We start from the raw sequence: 14,400 nt of genomic DNA, 5'->3' as shown, positions 1-14,400 counted from the left end.
CTTTTGGTCTTGCCTCTCGCTCAACATTATGGTAAAACTCAACAGCTAATCTCCACAGTCATACAAACACACACACAAACTCCATACACACACACAAACTCCATTTCCCTTGGTTTATTAATGTTTGTATATAAATATAGAGTTAATACCACACCCTTGTCTGTACCCGCACTCCCTCCTGTATAAAACACAATTAACACCCACACATGCACACATATATGTAAACCAACAAATCCATACACAGGCCGGCAGGGCAGCGATCCAGCCCCCGGCACCCACAGTCCACCGAGAGCCAGCAGATCATTTCAACCCCCGCCGCTGCATCCGACAAGCCCGCATCCAGACAACGGCAAAGCCAGACAAGTAACAACATCAGCCAACCCCTGCACCGGACCCATCAGCCATGGGCGCCCACACTACAAACACAGCAGCAGAAACACCAACTGCAGTACCCCAGACAACCAGCACCACTCGATCAAATCAACACGACCAAAAATCCACGACCGACAACCACATACATGCATGGAGACCAGCCGGTGCCAGCTCACCAGTCAGCCCAAACACCAACACTCAAACAAGAGACTTTAACACCTCCCCCACTAAAAAGACTCCACTCCCCAATCCAAAACCGCACAAACACATCACCACCCAAACAACCAAGACACTGCACCAACTAAATAAGAGTGCTGTGCTGCCCCCGCATCAAGTCAATGACACAGACGCCACAGCACAAGACTGGACCAGACAGGCTGGGACTCCACTCAACAGGAATCAAAACCTGTGCGCCACCACACAAAAAAATACATTAAACTAAAACAAATAAAAAAATAAACAAAAAATAAAATAAAATCATTGCACCCTCAGCGAGGTCTGTCTGGGAATGGAAGACCACGCAGTTGCATGATCCCTATCCACCCATGCATGAGATGTGAGAGTGTAGTTTCCCCAGTGTCTCTACTGTGTAGTTAAAATTAGGTCAGCAGTTACAGCTGACCTCCAGTCCCTATTGATGGGTGTACTGTAGTGTGAGGGAGATATGTATGCTTGTGGGGACTAATATTGCGATTAAAATTGGGGGACATCAAGGCCATGGTAGGTCCCTACCATGCCGAGCACCCCAAACCATAACTGTCTAAAATGCGATAGACGAGCAGGTGACATCAGGAGGACTGAGCCCCATAGAGATACCATGCGGAGCACCCCAAACCATAAGTGTCTAAAATGCAGCTAAGATTGAGGGATGGACAAGCAGGTGACAAGTCAGGAGGACTGAGCCCCATAGAGGCAACCTCGCCCTCCCCCGCCATTCCTCCATTGTGTGCTATAAGTGGGAGGAGCACCCCAGTGGCTGAGTGATTGTTCAATGTCTAAACATAATTTATCTAATACATTGGGATTGATTCATTTTAATATGTATTGTAGTTTATTTGCGAGGAAGTAATTGGAAACATTTGGGAGTTTATTTGCGAGGAAGGGATTGTTCAATGTCTAAACATAATTTATCTAATACATTGGGATTGATTCATTTTAATATGTATTGTAGTTTATTTGCGAGGAAGTAATTGGAAACATTTGGGAGTTTATTTGCGAGGAAGTAATTGGAAACATTTGGGAGTTTTAGGTCCCGATATTCCTTGGGTTTTTATAATGTTTTAGGCTGATTTGTGGATTACTTTTCCAAAGAAAGTAATTGATGTGTGAGTCTAGTGATTTAAAACCAAATTTGAGAAGGTTGCAAGACCATTGTTTTCACAGTAGAAACTCTTCCCATAAGTCAGATGGGCAGTCTCTTCCAACACGCCAGATTATCCCATATCGTTTCACATTCTCAGTAGCCAATCTAGAGTAGAATTTCCCTTTACCATTTATTGATAAACACCACCAACAATACAATACACATTGGAAAATATTGTCATTTATATCCATCACATAAGAAAGTCATACAGAACACATACGCTTTAGAGGTTTAAGTATAGAATCCTGAGATACTCCACTGGCCACCTCTCAGACGCAGGACAAGATGCAGGGTAGGCTCTTTGGATGTTGTAGTCAGACAGGGTACGGCAATCTTCCATTTGTTTACCAGCAAAGATTAATCTCTGCTGGTTAGGAGGAATTCCTTCCTTGTCTTGGATTTTGGTCTTTACATTTTCAATGGTATCACTAGTCTCCACCTCAAGAGTGATGGTCTTTCGGCTAAGGGTCTTCACAAAGATCTGCATGCCACCTCTAAGACGCAAGACAAGATGAAGAGTAGCTTCCTTTTGGATGTTGTAGTCAGAAAGGGTTCGGCCATCTTCCAGTTGCTTACCGGCAAAAATCAGTCTCTGCTGGTCGGGAGGAATCCCTTCTTTGTCCTGGATTTTGGCCTTCACATTATCAACAGTGTCACTGGTCTCAACCTCGAGTGTAACTGTTTTGCCAGTAAGGGTCCTCACAAAGATCTGCATGCCACCTCTGAGACGCAACACAACATGAAGTGTGGACTCTTTCTGGATGTTGTAGTCAGAGAGGATACGGCCATCTTCTAGTTGTTTACCAGCAAATATAAGCCTCTGCTGGTCAGGAGGAATCCCTTCTTTATCCTGAATTTTGTTCTTCACATTCTCAACAGTGTCACTGGTCTCAACCTCAAGAGTTATGGTCTTGCCAGTGAGGGTTTTCACAAAAATCTGCATGCCACCCCTCAGTCGCAAGACCAGATGAAGGGTAGCTTCCTTCTGGATGTTGTAGTCGGAGAGAGTTCGTCCATCTTCAAGTTGTTTCCCGGCAAAAATCAGTCTCTGCTGGTCAGGAGGAATTCCTTCTTTGTCTCGGATTTTGGCCTTTACATTCTCAACAGTGTCACTGGTCTCAACCTCAAGGGTGACAGTCTTATCCGTGAGGGTCTTCACAAAGATCTGCATGCCACCTCTCAGACGCAAAACAAGATGAAGAGTAGCTTCCTTCTGGATGTTGTAGTCAGCCAGGGTTCGGCCATCTTCCAGTTGCTTTCCGGCAAAAATCAATCTCTGCTGGTCAGGAGGAATCCCTTCTTTGTCTTGGATTTTGGCCTTTACGTTCTCAACAGTGTCACTGGTCTCAACCTCAAGAGTGATAGTCTTACCAGTGAGGGTCTTCACAAAGATCTGCATGCCACCTCTCAGACGCAGGACAAGATGGAGAGTAGCTTCCTTTTGGATGTTGTAGTCAGCCAGGGTTCGGCCATCTTCCAGTTGCTTTCCGGCAAAAATAAGTCTCTGCTGGTCAGGAGGAATCCCTTCTTTGTCCTGGATTTTGGCCTTTACATTCTCAACAGTGTCACTGGTCTCAACCTCAAGGGTGATGGTCTTACCAGTGAGGGTCTTCACAAAGATCTGCATGCCACCTCTAAGACGCAGGACAAGATGAAGTGTAGCTTCCTTCTGGATGTTGTAGTCAGCCAGGGTTCGGCCATCTTCCAGTTGCTTTCCTGCAAAAATCAGTCTCTGCTGGTCAGGAGGAATCCCTTCTTTGTCCTGGATTTTTGCCTTTACATTCTCTACAGTGTCAGTGGTCTCAACCTCAAGGGTGATGGTCTTGCCAGTGAGGGTCTTCACAAAGATCTGCATGCCACCTCTCAGACGCAAGACAAGATGAAGAGTAGCTTCCTTTTGGATGTTATAGTCAGACAGAGTTCGGCCGTCCTCCAGTTGCTTTCCGGCAAAAATAAGTCTCTGCTGGTCTGGAGGAATCCCTTCTTTGTCCTGGATTTTGGACTTAATATTCTCAACAGTGTCACCGGTCTCAACCTCAAGGGTGATGGTCTTATCAGTGAGGGTCTTCACAAAGATCTGCATGCCACCTCTCAGACGCAAAACAAGATGAAGGGTAGCTTCCTTTTGGATGTTGTAGTCAGACAGAGTTCGGCCGTCCTCCAGTTGCTTTCCGGCAAAAATAAGTCTCTGCTGGTCAGGAGGAATCCCTTCTTTGTCCTGGATTTTGGCCTTTACATTCTCAACAGTGTCACTGGTCTCAACCTCAAGGGTGATGGTCTTTCCAGTGAGGGTCTTCACAAAGATCTGCATGCCACCTCTCAGACGCAAGACAAGATGAAGGGTAGCTTCCTTTTGGATGTTGTAGTCGGACAGAGTTCGGCCGTCTTCCAGTTGCTTTCCGGCAAAAATAAGTCTCTGCTGGTCAGGAGGAATCCCTTCTTTGTCCTGGATTTTGGCCTTTACATTCTCCACAGTGTCACTGGTCTCAACCTCAAGGGTGATGGTCTTTCCAGTGAGGGTCTTCACAAAGATCTGCATGCCACCTCTCAGACGCAAGACAAGATGAAGAGTAGCTTCCTTTTGGATGTTGTAGTCAGACAGGGTTCGGCCATCCTCCAGCTGCTTTCCGGCAAAAATCAGTCTCTGCTGGTCAGGAGGAATCCCTTCTTTGTCCTGGATTTTGACCTTTACATTCTCTACAGTGTCACTGGTCTCAACCTCAAGGGTGATGGTCTTTCCAGTGAGGGTCTTCACAAAGATCTGCATGCCACCTCTCAGACGCAAGACTAGATGAAGTGTAGCTTCCTTTTGGATGTTGTAGTCAGACAGGGTTCGGCCATCCTCCAGTTGCTTTCCGGCAAAAATCAGTCTCTGCTGGTCGGGAGGAATCCCTTCTTTGTCCTGGATTTTGGCCTTTACATTCTCAACAGTGTCCCTGGTCTCAACCTCAAGGGTGATGGTCTTATCAGTGAGGGTCTTCACAAAGATCTGCATGCCACCTCTCAGACGCAAGACAAGATGAAGGGTAGCTTCCTTCTGGATGTTGTAGTCCGACAGGGTTCGGCCATCTTCCAGTTGCTTTCCGGCAAAAATCAGTCTTTGCTGGTCTGGAGGAATTCCTTCTTTGTCCTGGATTTTGGCCTTTACATTCTCAACGGTGTCACTGGTCTCAACCTCGAGAGTGATGGTCTTACCAGTAAGGGTCTTCACAAAGATCTGCATGCCACCTCTCAGACGCAGGACAAGATGAAGAGTAGCTTCCTTTTGGATGTTGTAGTCAGACAGGGTTCGGCCTTCCTCCAGTTGCTTTCCAGCAAAAATAAGTCTCTGCTGGTCAGGAGGAATCCCTTCTTTGTCCTGGACTTTGGCCTTTACATTCTCAACAGTGTCACTGGTCTCAACCTCAAGGGTGATGGTCTTTCCAGTGATGGTCTTCACAAAAATCTGCATGCCACCTCTCAGACGCAGGACAAGATGAAGGGTAGCTTCCTTTTGAATGTTGTAGTCAGACAGGGTTCGACCATCTTCAAGTTGCTTTCCGGCAAAAATCAGTCTTTGCTGGTCCGGAGGAATCCCTTCTTTGTCCTGGATTTTGGCCTTTACATTCTCAATGGTGTCACTGGTCTCAACCTCAAGGGTGATGGTCTTACCAGTTAGGGTCTTCACAAAGATCTGCATGCCACCTCTCAGGCGCACGACGTGGTGGATGGTCGACTCTTTCTGAATGTTGTACTCTGAGAGGGTGCAATCATCCTCCTTACCAGCAAAGATCAGTCTCTGCTGGTCAGGTGGAATACCTTCATTATCATGGATTTTGGTCTTCACATTCTTAATGGTGTCAGTGAACTCGACCCTGAGAGTGAGCGTCTTTCCGGTAAGAGTCTTCACAAAGATCTGCATGTTTGCACCTGAGAACAAAAAGGTTTGTTACTGTAATGCGGTAATGCATTCATGTGCGCTTTGTAGCATATCAAAGATGTAGTTGCTGTAGGGGTGTCCTGATCCATTATTGATAATAGGATATCGGTACGGTATGAGCAAAATAACAAGTATTGAAGGTTCCATCCATCCATTTTCTACCGCTTATTCCCTTTGTTAATGTATATAAATACCCTACAGAACATGTTACCTTATTAAAAAGAAATGTTCAAACAATGTCCATGAGCTGACACTAACAGGATTTGATCTTACATCATACAGATTGAAAGATAGATGCATAGACCACTGCGTTACAAGACTATTGCTTTGCAGAAGCAAAATTTGAAATATTGATAGTTTTGTTTTACTATTGCTTTATACTTCTCATGGTGATGTAAAAGGGTTGGATTAACTTTGCTGTCAAAGTTAACATCATGCTCAGTTTTTTTTTAATTCTATTGACATTTTAAAAAACAGATGTTATAATCTTTTCAGGTTCCAAACAGCCTGCGCAACTCTCAAGAGGCCCACATTTTCAATGGAGCTTTAGCAATTTATGTGTTGTTGAATCTCCCCGCAAAATCTGAGCTGCGTCGCGAGGCGGTCACGTGGTACGGCCGGGCAGAGGCTCGCTTCATAAGTAATCATTTCTGGCTCCTTTCCTAGATGAAACAAACCTCGCGAAACACCTCCTCCATCACTTGACACATGCCTTGAAGCCCCTGCATATCTCTTCACATCACCAGATTAGGCAAACTACCACCCCCCGCTGGATATGTGTGGACAGAACACCGCTGTCTTACTACGCAACGTTTGTATGCTTCAAATAGTTCCAACTCTGAGTGGGGAAGCACCTGGGGAGGCCTATCTGATTCTTGGGGTGGCACATGCCACCCATCAGACACCACTGTGAGCACACGATGTTAGCAGCTACACAACAGCTGTACACAATAGCACACATGCTAGACATACGTAATAAGTGTCCTTCATTAACATTATTGCAGTCTAAAACAGCACGTTTGTTAATTTGAACAAGTATCAGATAACTAGTTGCATATCAATTATATATACAAAGTATCCAGGGCGGTATTGACAAGTAACAAACATGTTCACATCATTCAATTTACTGGGCCATGAGCTCAAAGTCATGAATCATTGTTACCATCTCTGGTTTAGAGGGGGAGTTACAGTGCCATCTAATAGAGTTAAGTGATATAGACCAGTATGGTTTGTGTACCACAAGCTCCATTTAGTGGTACACCAAAGTATCAGTTGATTAAAGTACAGTGTTTTATTTTCCTATCTTCATACACAATGGCACTGTTCAAACTGTGTGTAATGTTACAGAGGCCAAAAATAATATTTGTACTTGTTTAAAAAAAAAAATCTGCCTTGTTTTTAAGGAATACTCAGGTCTACTATGCTACTGTATTTTAATGTTGGCCATAGTGGTGGCACTTGGAGAGGAAATTTTTTTCTGAGGCGGTAAAAAAAGTTTGAGAACCATTAATATCATATCAATTTCGCTGATGATAGAGCTTTTAATCCTATTGTTTTATTGTGTTAATAAATGCATAGGACACATTTTAGCTGTGTCTGCAAATTTGAAAGAGGGCAAGCAAACAAACACGTCCTCGAGAGAATGTAGCATTTTAGCTAATGGCTGATGTCCCATTGAGGTACAAATGATTGTTACACACACTTGGGTCAGTAATCCTCACCTCCAAGGTGGCAAATTTAATTAACTGTTTCTTACAACTTTTATTATCAGTGGAGGACGAGAAATAGCTAAACATGCTGTACACTACACTCGGTAGGAGGACATGCTAACTGCAATATAGAGCTCTTAAATGTGGACGGATCGATAAAAACATCAACAGTATACGATAGAGTAGAAAGTGTTTAGGTTGATCATTTTAATCATCAAAAACATATTTTGTATTTTTTGTTATCATTTGTCAACCTCAATAACTGGACGCTGGAGGATTTTAAGGTAAAAACTAAATGGATTTAAATCAGAACCAATAGTAAATACTTATAAAACATTTAATTGATATTGTTACACCACCATCCTGTGTTTATCATTGTAATCAAAACTTGAATTATTTACTGATCTTGAAAATTTGAAGTACATTATTGGTAATAATACATTACCAATACTGTCCCCTGTACCTACGTAGTATTGGATCGATACACACATTTGCAGTATTGCCCCAAACTAATGTAAAGTATCCAAACAGAATAATAAGTCCGTATTACATTTGAACTGAAGTGTAGATAGAGAATCATGTTACAACAGAAAGTAAACAAACATTAACAGTAATGAGTAAGTAGATTAATAATAGTTTTGAGACGGATTATACAACTGGGAATTACACAATGTTACTGCATACATCAGCAGCTAAATTAGGAGCCTTCATGGCCCATTTTGAAAGAATTCTATTGTGTGTGACAATAATTGGTACTTAAAAAAAAACAAAAAACAAATAATTTACATATCAAAAAATATGTTACATACAGTTAGCGTGGGACGCTGCAATATAGATTTTAGGTCATATTGCCCATCCCTACCATCTATGTACAGGTTGAACAACATTCACAGTCCCGTTGTGTGTTAATGAGAACCACATTACAAGAACCATTAATGATAATGACAATACAATGATTAAATTATGTTGCTTCAGTTTAAAATAGTAAACTTTTCAATATGTAATCATTTACTATATTTAAGACAAATATCAGACCTCTTTTTGTCAAGTTATTAAAATCATCACATTTGATTAGTCATATTTTCAACTAGACAGTTGGAGAGCAGCGTTTAAAAAAAAAAAAGATTAAAAAAAAAGCTTAAGCACTGTGGTTTTGACTATTATTACAACAAGATTGTCATGAGACTAAAGGTCACAAACATAAAGTGTGCAATTGGGCAGCTTTTGTGACTTATTATGAGACACCATTCGAATAGTCCAAAACAAAATGCTACATGCTTTGTTTAAATTGTTGTTAATGTCTACATTTTGATTATTTGCTCATATTTTACAGCAAGGGCTTCACGGTGGAAGAGGGGTTAATGCGTCTGCCTCACGATACGAAGGTCCTGAGTAGTCAAGGTTCAATCCCGGGCTCGGGATATTTCTGTGTGGAGTTTGCATGTCCTCCCCGTGAATGCGTGGGTTCCCTCCGGGTACTCCGGCTTCCTCTCACTTCCAAATAAATGCACCTGGGGATAGGTTGATGGGCAACACTAAATTGGCCCTAGTGTGTGAATGTGAGTGTGAATGTTGTCTATCTATGTTGGCCCTGCGATGAGGTGGCAACTTTTCCAGGGTGTACCCCGCCTTCCGCCCGATTGTAGCTGAGATAGGCACCAGCGCCCCCCGTGACTACAAAGGGAATAAGCGGTAGGAAATGGATGGATGGATGGAAATGGATGGATGGATTTTACAGCAAGCTAAAATATACAAAATATTCTATAATTCGGATATCACAGCTCAGATGTACTAACAAATGCAATATAAGTACAATAATGTAATGCATTTACTATCATTATGCTGTCAATGTGCTACCGAAATGACATTTGATTTTACCTCTAAGTAGGGTACAAAAGTTTTAGTTGTTTTTTTAAATTAAGTTTTACTTAAATAACATTGTATAAAAATAATGGTACTTAAATATGGTAAGAGTTTGCCAAAGTATTTTTGTCACTACGAGACTACTACTGTCTATTTTAAATTACAGCCCACTGGGTGTAGTGTTATTCAGCAGTTGGCCGACAGGGGTCCGTAAAGTTTACATCCTACTTTACGTTAGCCCATTAAAGAAGAAGAAGTATTGCATTTATTTTCGAGATTAATAAATATCGCTGATTTGGATAGCATCGTTATCAGTAAGTATTTTATTTTGTATTTTTGTAAAGTATGCTATTTATATCGCTTATTTGGTCTCGAAATGATAAGTTAATAAGTTTTACCATGAATTGATTAACGTGGACCCCGATTTAAAGAAGTTGAAAAACTTATTCGGGTCTTACCATTTAGTGGTCAATTGTACGGAATATGTACTGTACTGTGCAATCTACTAATACAAGTCTCAATAAATTCACTTACACTAGTTTGTAAATCAAGTAATAATTAAAATTGCGTGAAAATATAATTATGTTATTGTGTATTTTTCTGCATTATTGAATAAAATGCCAGGTGACAATGATTAGATAGTACTAAAGTACTTACAAGTGGTATTAGTGTCAGCTTCCCGTGCGAAAATGTCTTATTTGCCACTCTGCGGTGGTCTGAATGTAGCAGTGTTCATGTGTGAGTTTTATTAGGTTCGTCAGCATAATTGTCATAAACGCCAACACAGTGACGTATGACACACACGTCGTGTTTGATCTAAAGACATTAAAGCGACGCATTATTCCCTAAATAGCTTTTATTCATATTACTCTTGTTATTCAATACAACGCGTCTCACTGTTTTTTTTTTAAATAATTCTCAGTGTATGCTGATATACTAACAATATATAAAAGTACAAAAAACAACAAAAAAGTATTATTTTGGTTATTTAGGTTAAAACAAACAGGCTGCTGGATATTCCACTCAATAGCATATCTTTATTTACATCCATCCATCCATTTTTTTCCGCTTATTCAAGGTTGGGTCGCGGGGGCAGCAGCCCAAGTAGAGAAGCACTGACTTCCCTCTCCCCAGCCTCTTTGTCCAGTTCCTCCTGAGAGATCCCGAGGCGTTCCCAGGCCAGCCGGGAGACAGTCTTCCCAACGTGTCATGGGTCTTAAGCGTGGCCTCCTGCCGGTCGACGTGCCCTAAACAGTGGCATCCACCCGAACACCAGATGTCCGAACCACCTCATCTGGCTCCTCTCCATGTGGAGGAGCAGCGGCTTTACTTTGAGCTCCGCCCGGATGGCAGAGCTTCTCACCTTATCTCTAAGGGAGAGCCCCGCCACCCGGCGGAGGAAACTCATTTCGGCTGCTTGTACCCTTGATCTTGTCCTTTCGGGCATAACCCAAAACTCATGACCATAGGTGAGGATAGGAACGTAGATCGACCGGTACATTGAGAGCTTTGCTTTCCGGCTCAGCTCCTTTACCACAACGGATTGATACAGCGTCCGCATTACCGAAGACGCTGCACTGATCTGCCTGTCGATCTCTTATTTACGTGTATAATGTAAATACATCTGATTTTAGTGCAATCAAAAGGTCAGAGTGAGAACAAATTTTGAACCATGTTGCTTGGCAAGTTTTTAAAGATTATGAATGTATTAATATTTCTTCTTATTCTCAGATGGATAGGCTCCAGCACCCCCGCCACCCCATAAGAACAAGCGGTAGTAAATGGATGGATGGATTAAGTGTTATATAAGCCATATACAAAATACTTTTTTAAAATCACCTCTGTTACTAATATTTTTAGCACAGTAGAATAGTTACATGATGAGTGGCGGTTTGTTATATTACATAAGCCAATATGTATTTCTTCACTTTCAATAAAACAAAGCTGCAACATATTAACATATGAAGCAAACTTTCCATAAAATAGAACCGAGAAAAACAACAACAGACACACAGTTTAGACATTTTATAGTTTATGCAGAAAAAAAAACATGCACATAACATCTTGTTTGTCCTGCGTGTCATTTACGATTTACTGCAGGTGTGTCTTGAAATGAAACGTATATTTTGAGATGATGAACGTGTTTTCAATCACATTGTACGTGATGAACATCAGCAAAAAAAGAGGACGGTTCTGTAAAGCAGGAATATTCTATTTCATAACACACAGTACAGTGCAGCTAACTGATTTTTCTGAGTAGCTTTTATGTCACATCCTTCAAAGTGATGCAGATGGTTGTAAAGAAAAAAAAAAGTCCCATCACAGTGTTAACGTGTTTGTTTTGATCTTGTCACAAACGTGAGAGCTCCATGTCTTCTTCCTGCCGAGAACGAGATTGTGTAAATATTGTTGTTTCAATTTATTTCTAACATACATACAGTTAGAATATAATACACCACATATTTCACATATTTACATTTTCTCAATAATTAATGTCCGAAAAGTAAAAAAGTGTTGGTTCAGTTCCTGTACTCAATTTAATATATAATGAATGAATACTATTTAGTATACTTATGCACCAATAGATTATGAATTTAATACTCAACAATAAGCACTAACTGTAAATGTAATATTATTTTGGAAACTGCACTTTAGAAAAGTTTGCCTCTTGTTCAAAATCATGAGAGACAAGAATACATGACTTTTTTTTAAAGGATTCTAAAGATGATTATAGAAAATACTTGCAAAATGCGGCTAATCGTGGTTCACTATAATTGCAGCCTTCAAAGACCTCTAAAACAACTTCAAAACCCTCAATGTTTTATATACACATTACAAGTATGTGTAATGGGAAAAAAGGGTGTGGGAAAAAATCGATTAAAATACGAATCGAATCGTTTACGTTGTGCGATTCAGAATTGATTCTCATTTTTAAAAAAATTGAATTTTTGGGGGGGAATTTTTTTTTTTTTAATCAATCCATCAAACCACTACACAGCAATACCATAACAATGCAATCCAATTCCAAAACCAAACCTGACCCCGCAACACTCAGAACTGCAATAAACAGCAATTGAGAGGAGACAAACACGACACAGAAAAAAACAAAAGTAATGAAACAAAAATGAATATTATCAACAACAGTATCAATATTAATTATAATTTCAGCATAACAGTGATTAAAAATACTTCACTAACATTATCATTAGACATTTATAAAAATAATAAAAAAGAACAATAGTGTCACGGTGGTTTACACTTGCATCGCATCTCATAAGCTTGACAACAAACTGTCCAATGTTTTCACAAAGATAAAATAAGTCATATATTTGGTTTGTTTAATAGTTAAAACAAATTTACATTATTGCAATCAGTTGATAAAACATTATCCTTTACAATTATAAAAGCTTTCTTTTTTTAAAAAAATCTACTACTCTGCTGGCATGTCAGCAGACTGGGTTAGATCCTGCTGAAATCCTATGTATTGAATGAATACAGAATCGTTTTGAATCGGAAAAATATCGTTTTTGAATCGAGAATCGAAAAAAATCGATAAATTATCGAATCGTGACCCCAAGAATCGATATTGAATCGAATCGTGGGACACCCAAAGATTCACAACCCTAATATATATATATATATATGCAATGTGTACATAAAACATTGAGAGAGGGTTTTGAAATTGTTATATATACAAACCCCGTTTCCATATGAGTTGCGAAATTGTGTTAGATGTACATATATACAGAATACAATGATTTGCAAATCCTTTTCGACCCATATTCAGTAGAATGCAGTACAAAGACAAGATATTTGATGTTCAAACTCATAAACGTTATTTTTTTTTTCAAATAATAATTAACTTAGAATTTAATGGCTGTAAAACGTACCAAAGTAGTTGGTAAAGGACATGTTCACCACTGTGTTACATCACCTCTTCTATCAACACTCAATAAACGTTTGGGAACTGAGGAAACTAAATGTTGAAGATTTGAAAGTGGAATTTTTTCACATTCTTGATTTATGTAGAGCTTCAGTTGTTCAACAGTCCGGGGTCTCCGCTGTCATATTTTACGCTTCATAATGCGCCACACATTTTCGATGGGAGACAGGTCTGGACTGCAGGCGGGCCAGGAAAGTACCCGCACTCTTTTTTTACAAAGCCACGCTGTTGTAACACTTGTCTTGCTGAAATAAGCAGGGGCGTCCATGATAACGTTGCTTGGATGACAACATATGTTGCTCCAAAACCTGTATGGACCTTTCAGCATTAATGGTACCTTCACAGATGTGTAAGTTACCCATGCCCTGGGCACTAAAACACCCCCATACCATCACAGATGCTGGCTTTTGAACTTTGCGCCTATTACTATCTGAATGGTTATTTTCCTCTTTGTTCTGGAGGGCACCAAGTCCTCTGTTTCCAAATATATTTTAAATGTGGACTCGTCAGACCACAGAACACCTTTCCACTTTGCATCAGTCCATCTTAGGTGAGCGCGGGCCCAGCCAAGCCGGCGGCGTTTCAGGATATTGTTGATAAATGGGTTTGGCTTTACATAGTAGAGTTTTTACTCGCACTTACATATGTTACGACCAACTGTAGTTACTGACAGTGGTTTTATGAAGAGTTCCCGAGGCCATGTGGTGATATCCTTTACACACTGATGGATCAAAGGTTCGTAATATCATCGCTTACGTGCAGTGATTTCTACAGATTCTATGAACTTTTTGATTATTTCACGGACCGTAGATGGTGAAATCCCTAACTTTTTTGCAATAGCTCACTGAGAAATGTTGTTCTAAAACTGTTTGACAAATTGCTTACAAAGTGGTGACCCTCACCCCATCCTTGTTTGTGAATTACTTAGCATTGCATGGATGCTGCTTTTATACCCACTCATGGCACCCAACAGTTCCCAATTAGCCTGCACACCTGTGGGATGTTCCATATGAGTGTTTGATGAGCATTTGTCAACTTTATCAGTATTTATTGCCACCTTTCCCAACTTCTTTGTCACGTGTTGCTGGCATCAAATTCTAAAGTTAATGATTATTTGCAAACATTTTTTTTTGCAAATAATATATATATACACATATATATATATATATATATATATATATATATATATATATATACATATATATACATATATATATATATATATATATAT

At 40.3% G+C, this 14,400-nt stretch overlaps 2 protein-coding genes and 1 long non-coding RNA gene across 3 annotated transcripts in view; 1 reads left to right on the top strand and 2 right to left on the bottom strand.

The window, feature by feature from the left end:
* Positions 1-1,919: 1,919 nt before the first annotated feature.
* LOC133551482 (polyubiquitin-A) lies at positions 1,920-9,995 on the bottom strand. The gene is made up of 2 exons (XM_061898218.1): positions 9,884-9,995; positions 1,920-5,644 (listed from the first exon to the last, which is right to left on the bottom strand). The coding sequence occupies exon 2, from the start codon at positions 5,634-5,636 to the stop codon at positions 1,959-1,961; it is 3,678 nt and encodes a 1,225-aa protein (XP_061754202.1). The 5' UTR covers positions 5,637-5,644; positions 9,884-9,995; the 3' UTR covers positions 1,920-1,958.
* LOC133551486 (uncharacterized) overlaps positions 9,424-14,400 on the top strand; it is a 14,454-nt gene continuing 9,477 nt past the window's right edge. Inside the window, exon 1 of the long non-coding RNA XR_009806516.1 lies at positions 9,424-9,540. This is a non-coding gene — a long non-coding RNA (uncharacterized LOC133551486). The remainder of the gene's footprint in view (positions 9,541-14,400) is intronic.
* nherf4b (NHERF family PDZ scaffold protein 4b) overlaps positions 11,237-14,400 on the bottom strand; it is a 73,018-nt gene continuing 69,854 nt past the window's right edge. The window contains exon 11 of the mRNA XM_061898224.1: positions 11,237-11,606. Within this exon, the coding sequence (XP_061754208.1) occupies positions 11,577-11,606 (30 nt within the window). The 3' untranslated portion in view covers positions 11,237-11,576. The remainder of the gene's footprint in view (positions 11,607-14,400) is intronic.

This window comes from Nerophis ophidion, linkage group LG04 (genome assembly GCF_033978795.1).
Source record: "Nerophis ophidion isolate RoL-2023_Sa linkage group LG04, RoL_Noph_v1.0, whole genome shotgun sequence".
NCBI classification, from domain to species: Eukaryota; Metazoa; Chordata; class Actinopteri; order Syngnathiformes; family Syngnathidae; genus Nerophis; species Nerophis ophidion.
Note: the sequence above shows the minus strand (reverse complement) of the source record. Positions and strands in the feature narration are given on the sequence as shown.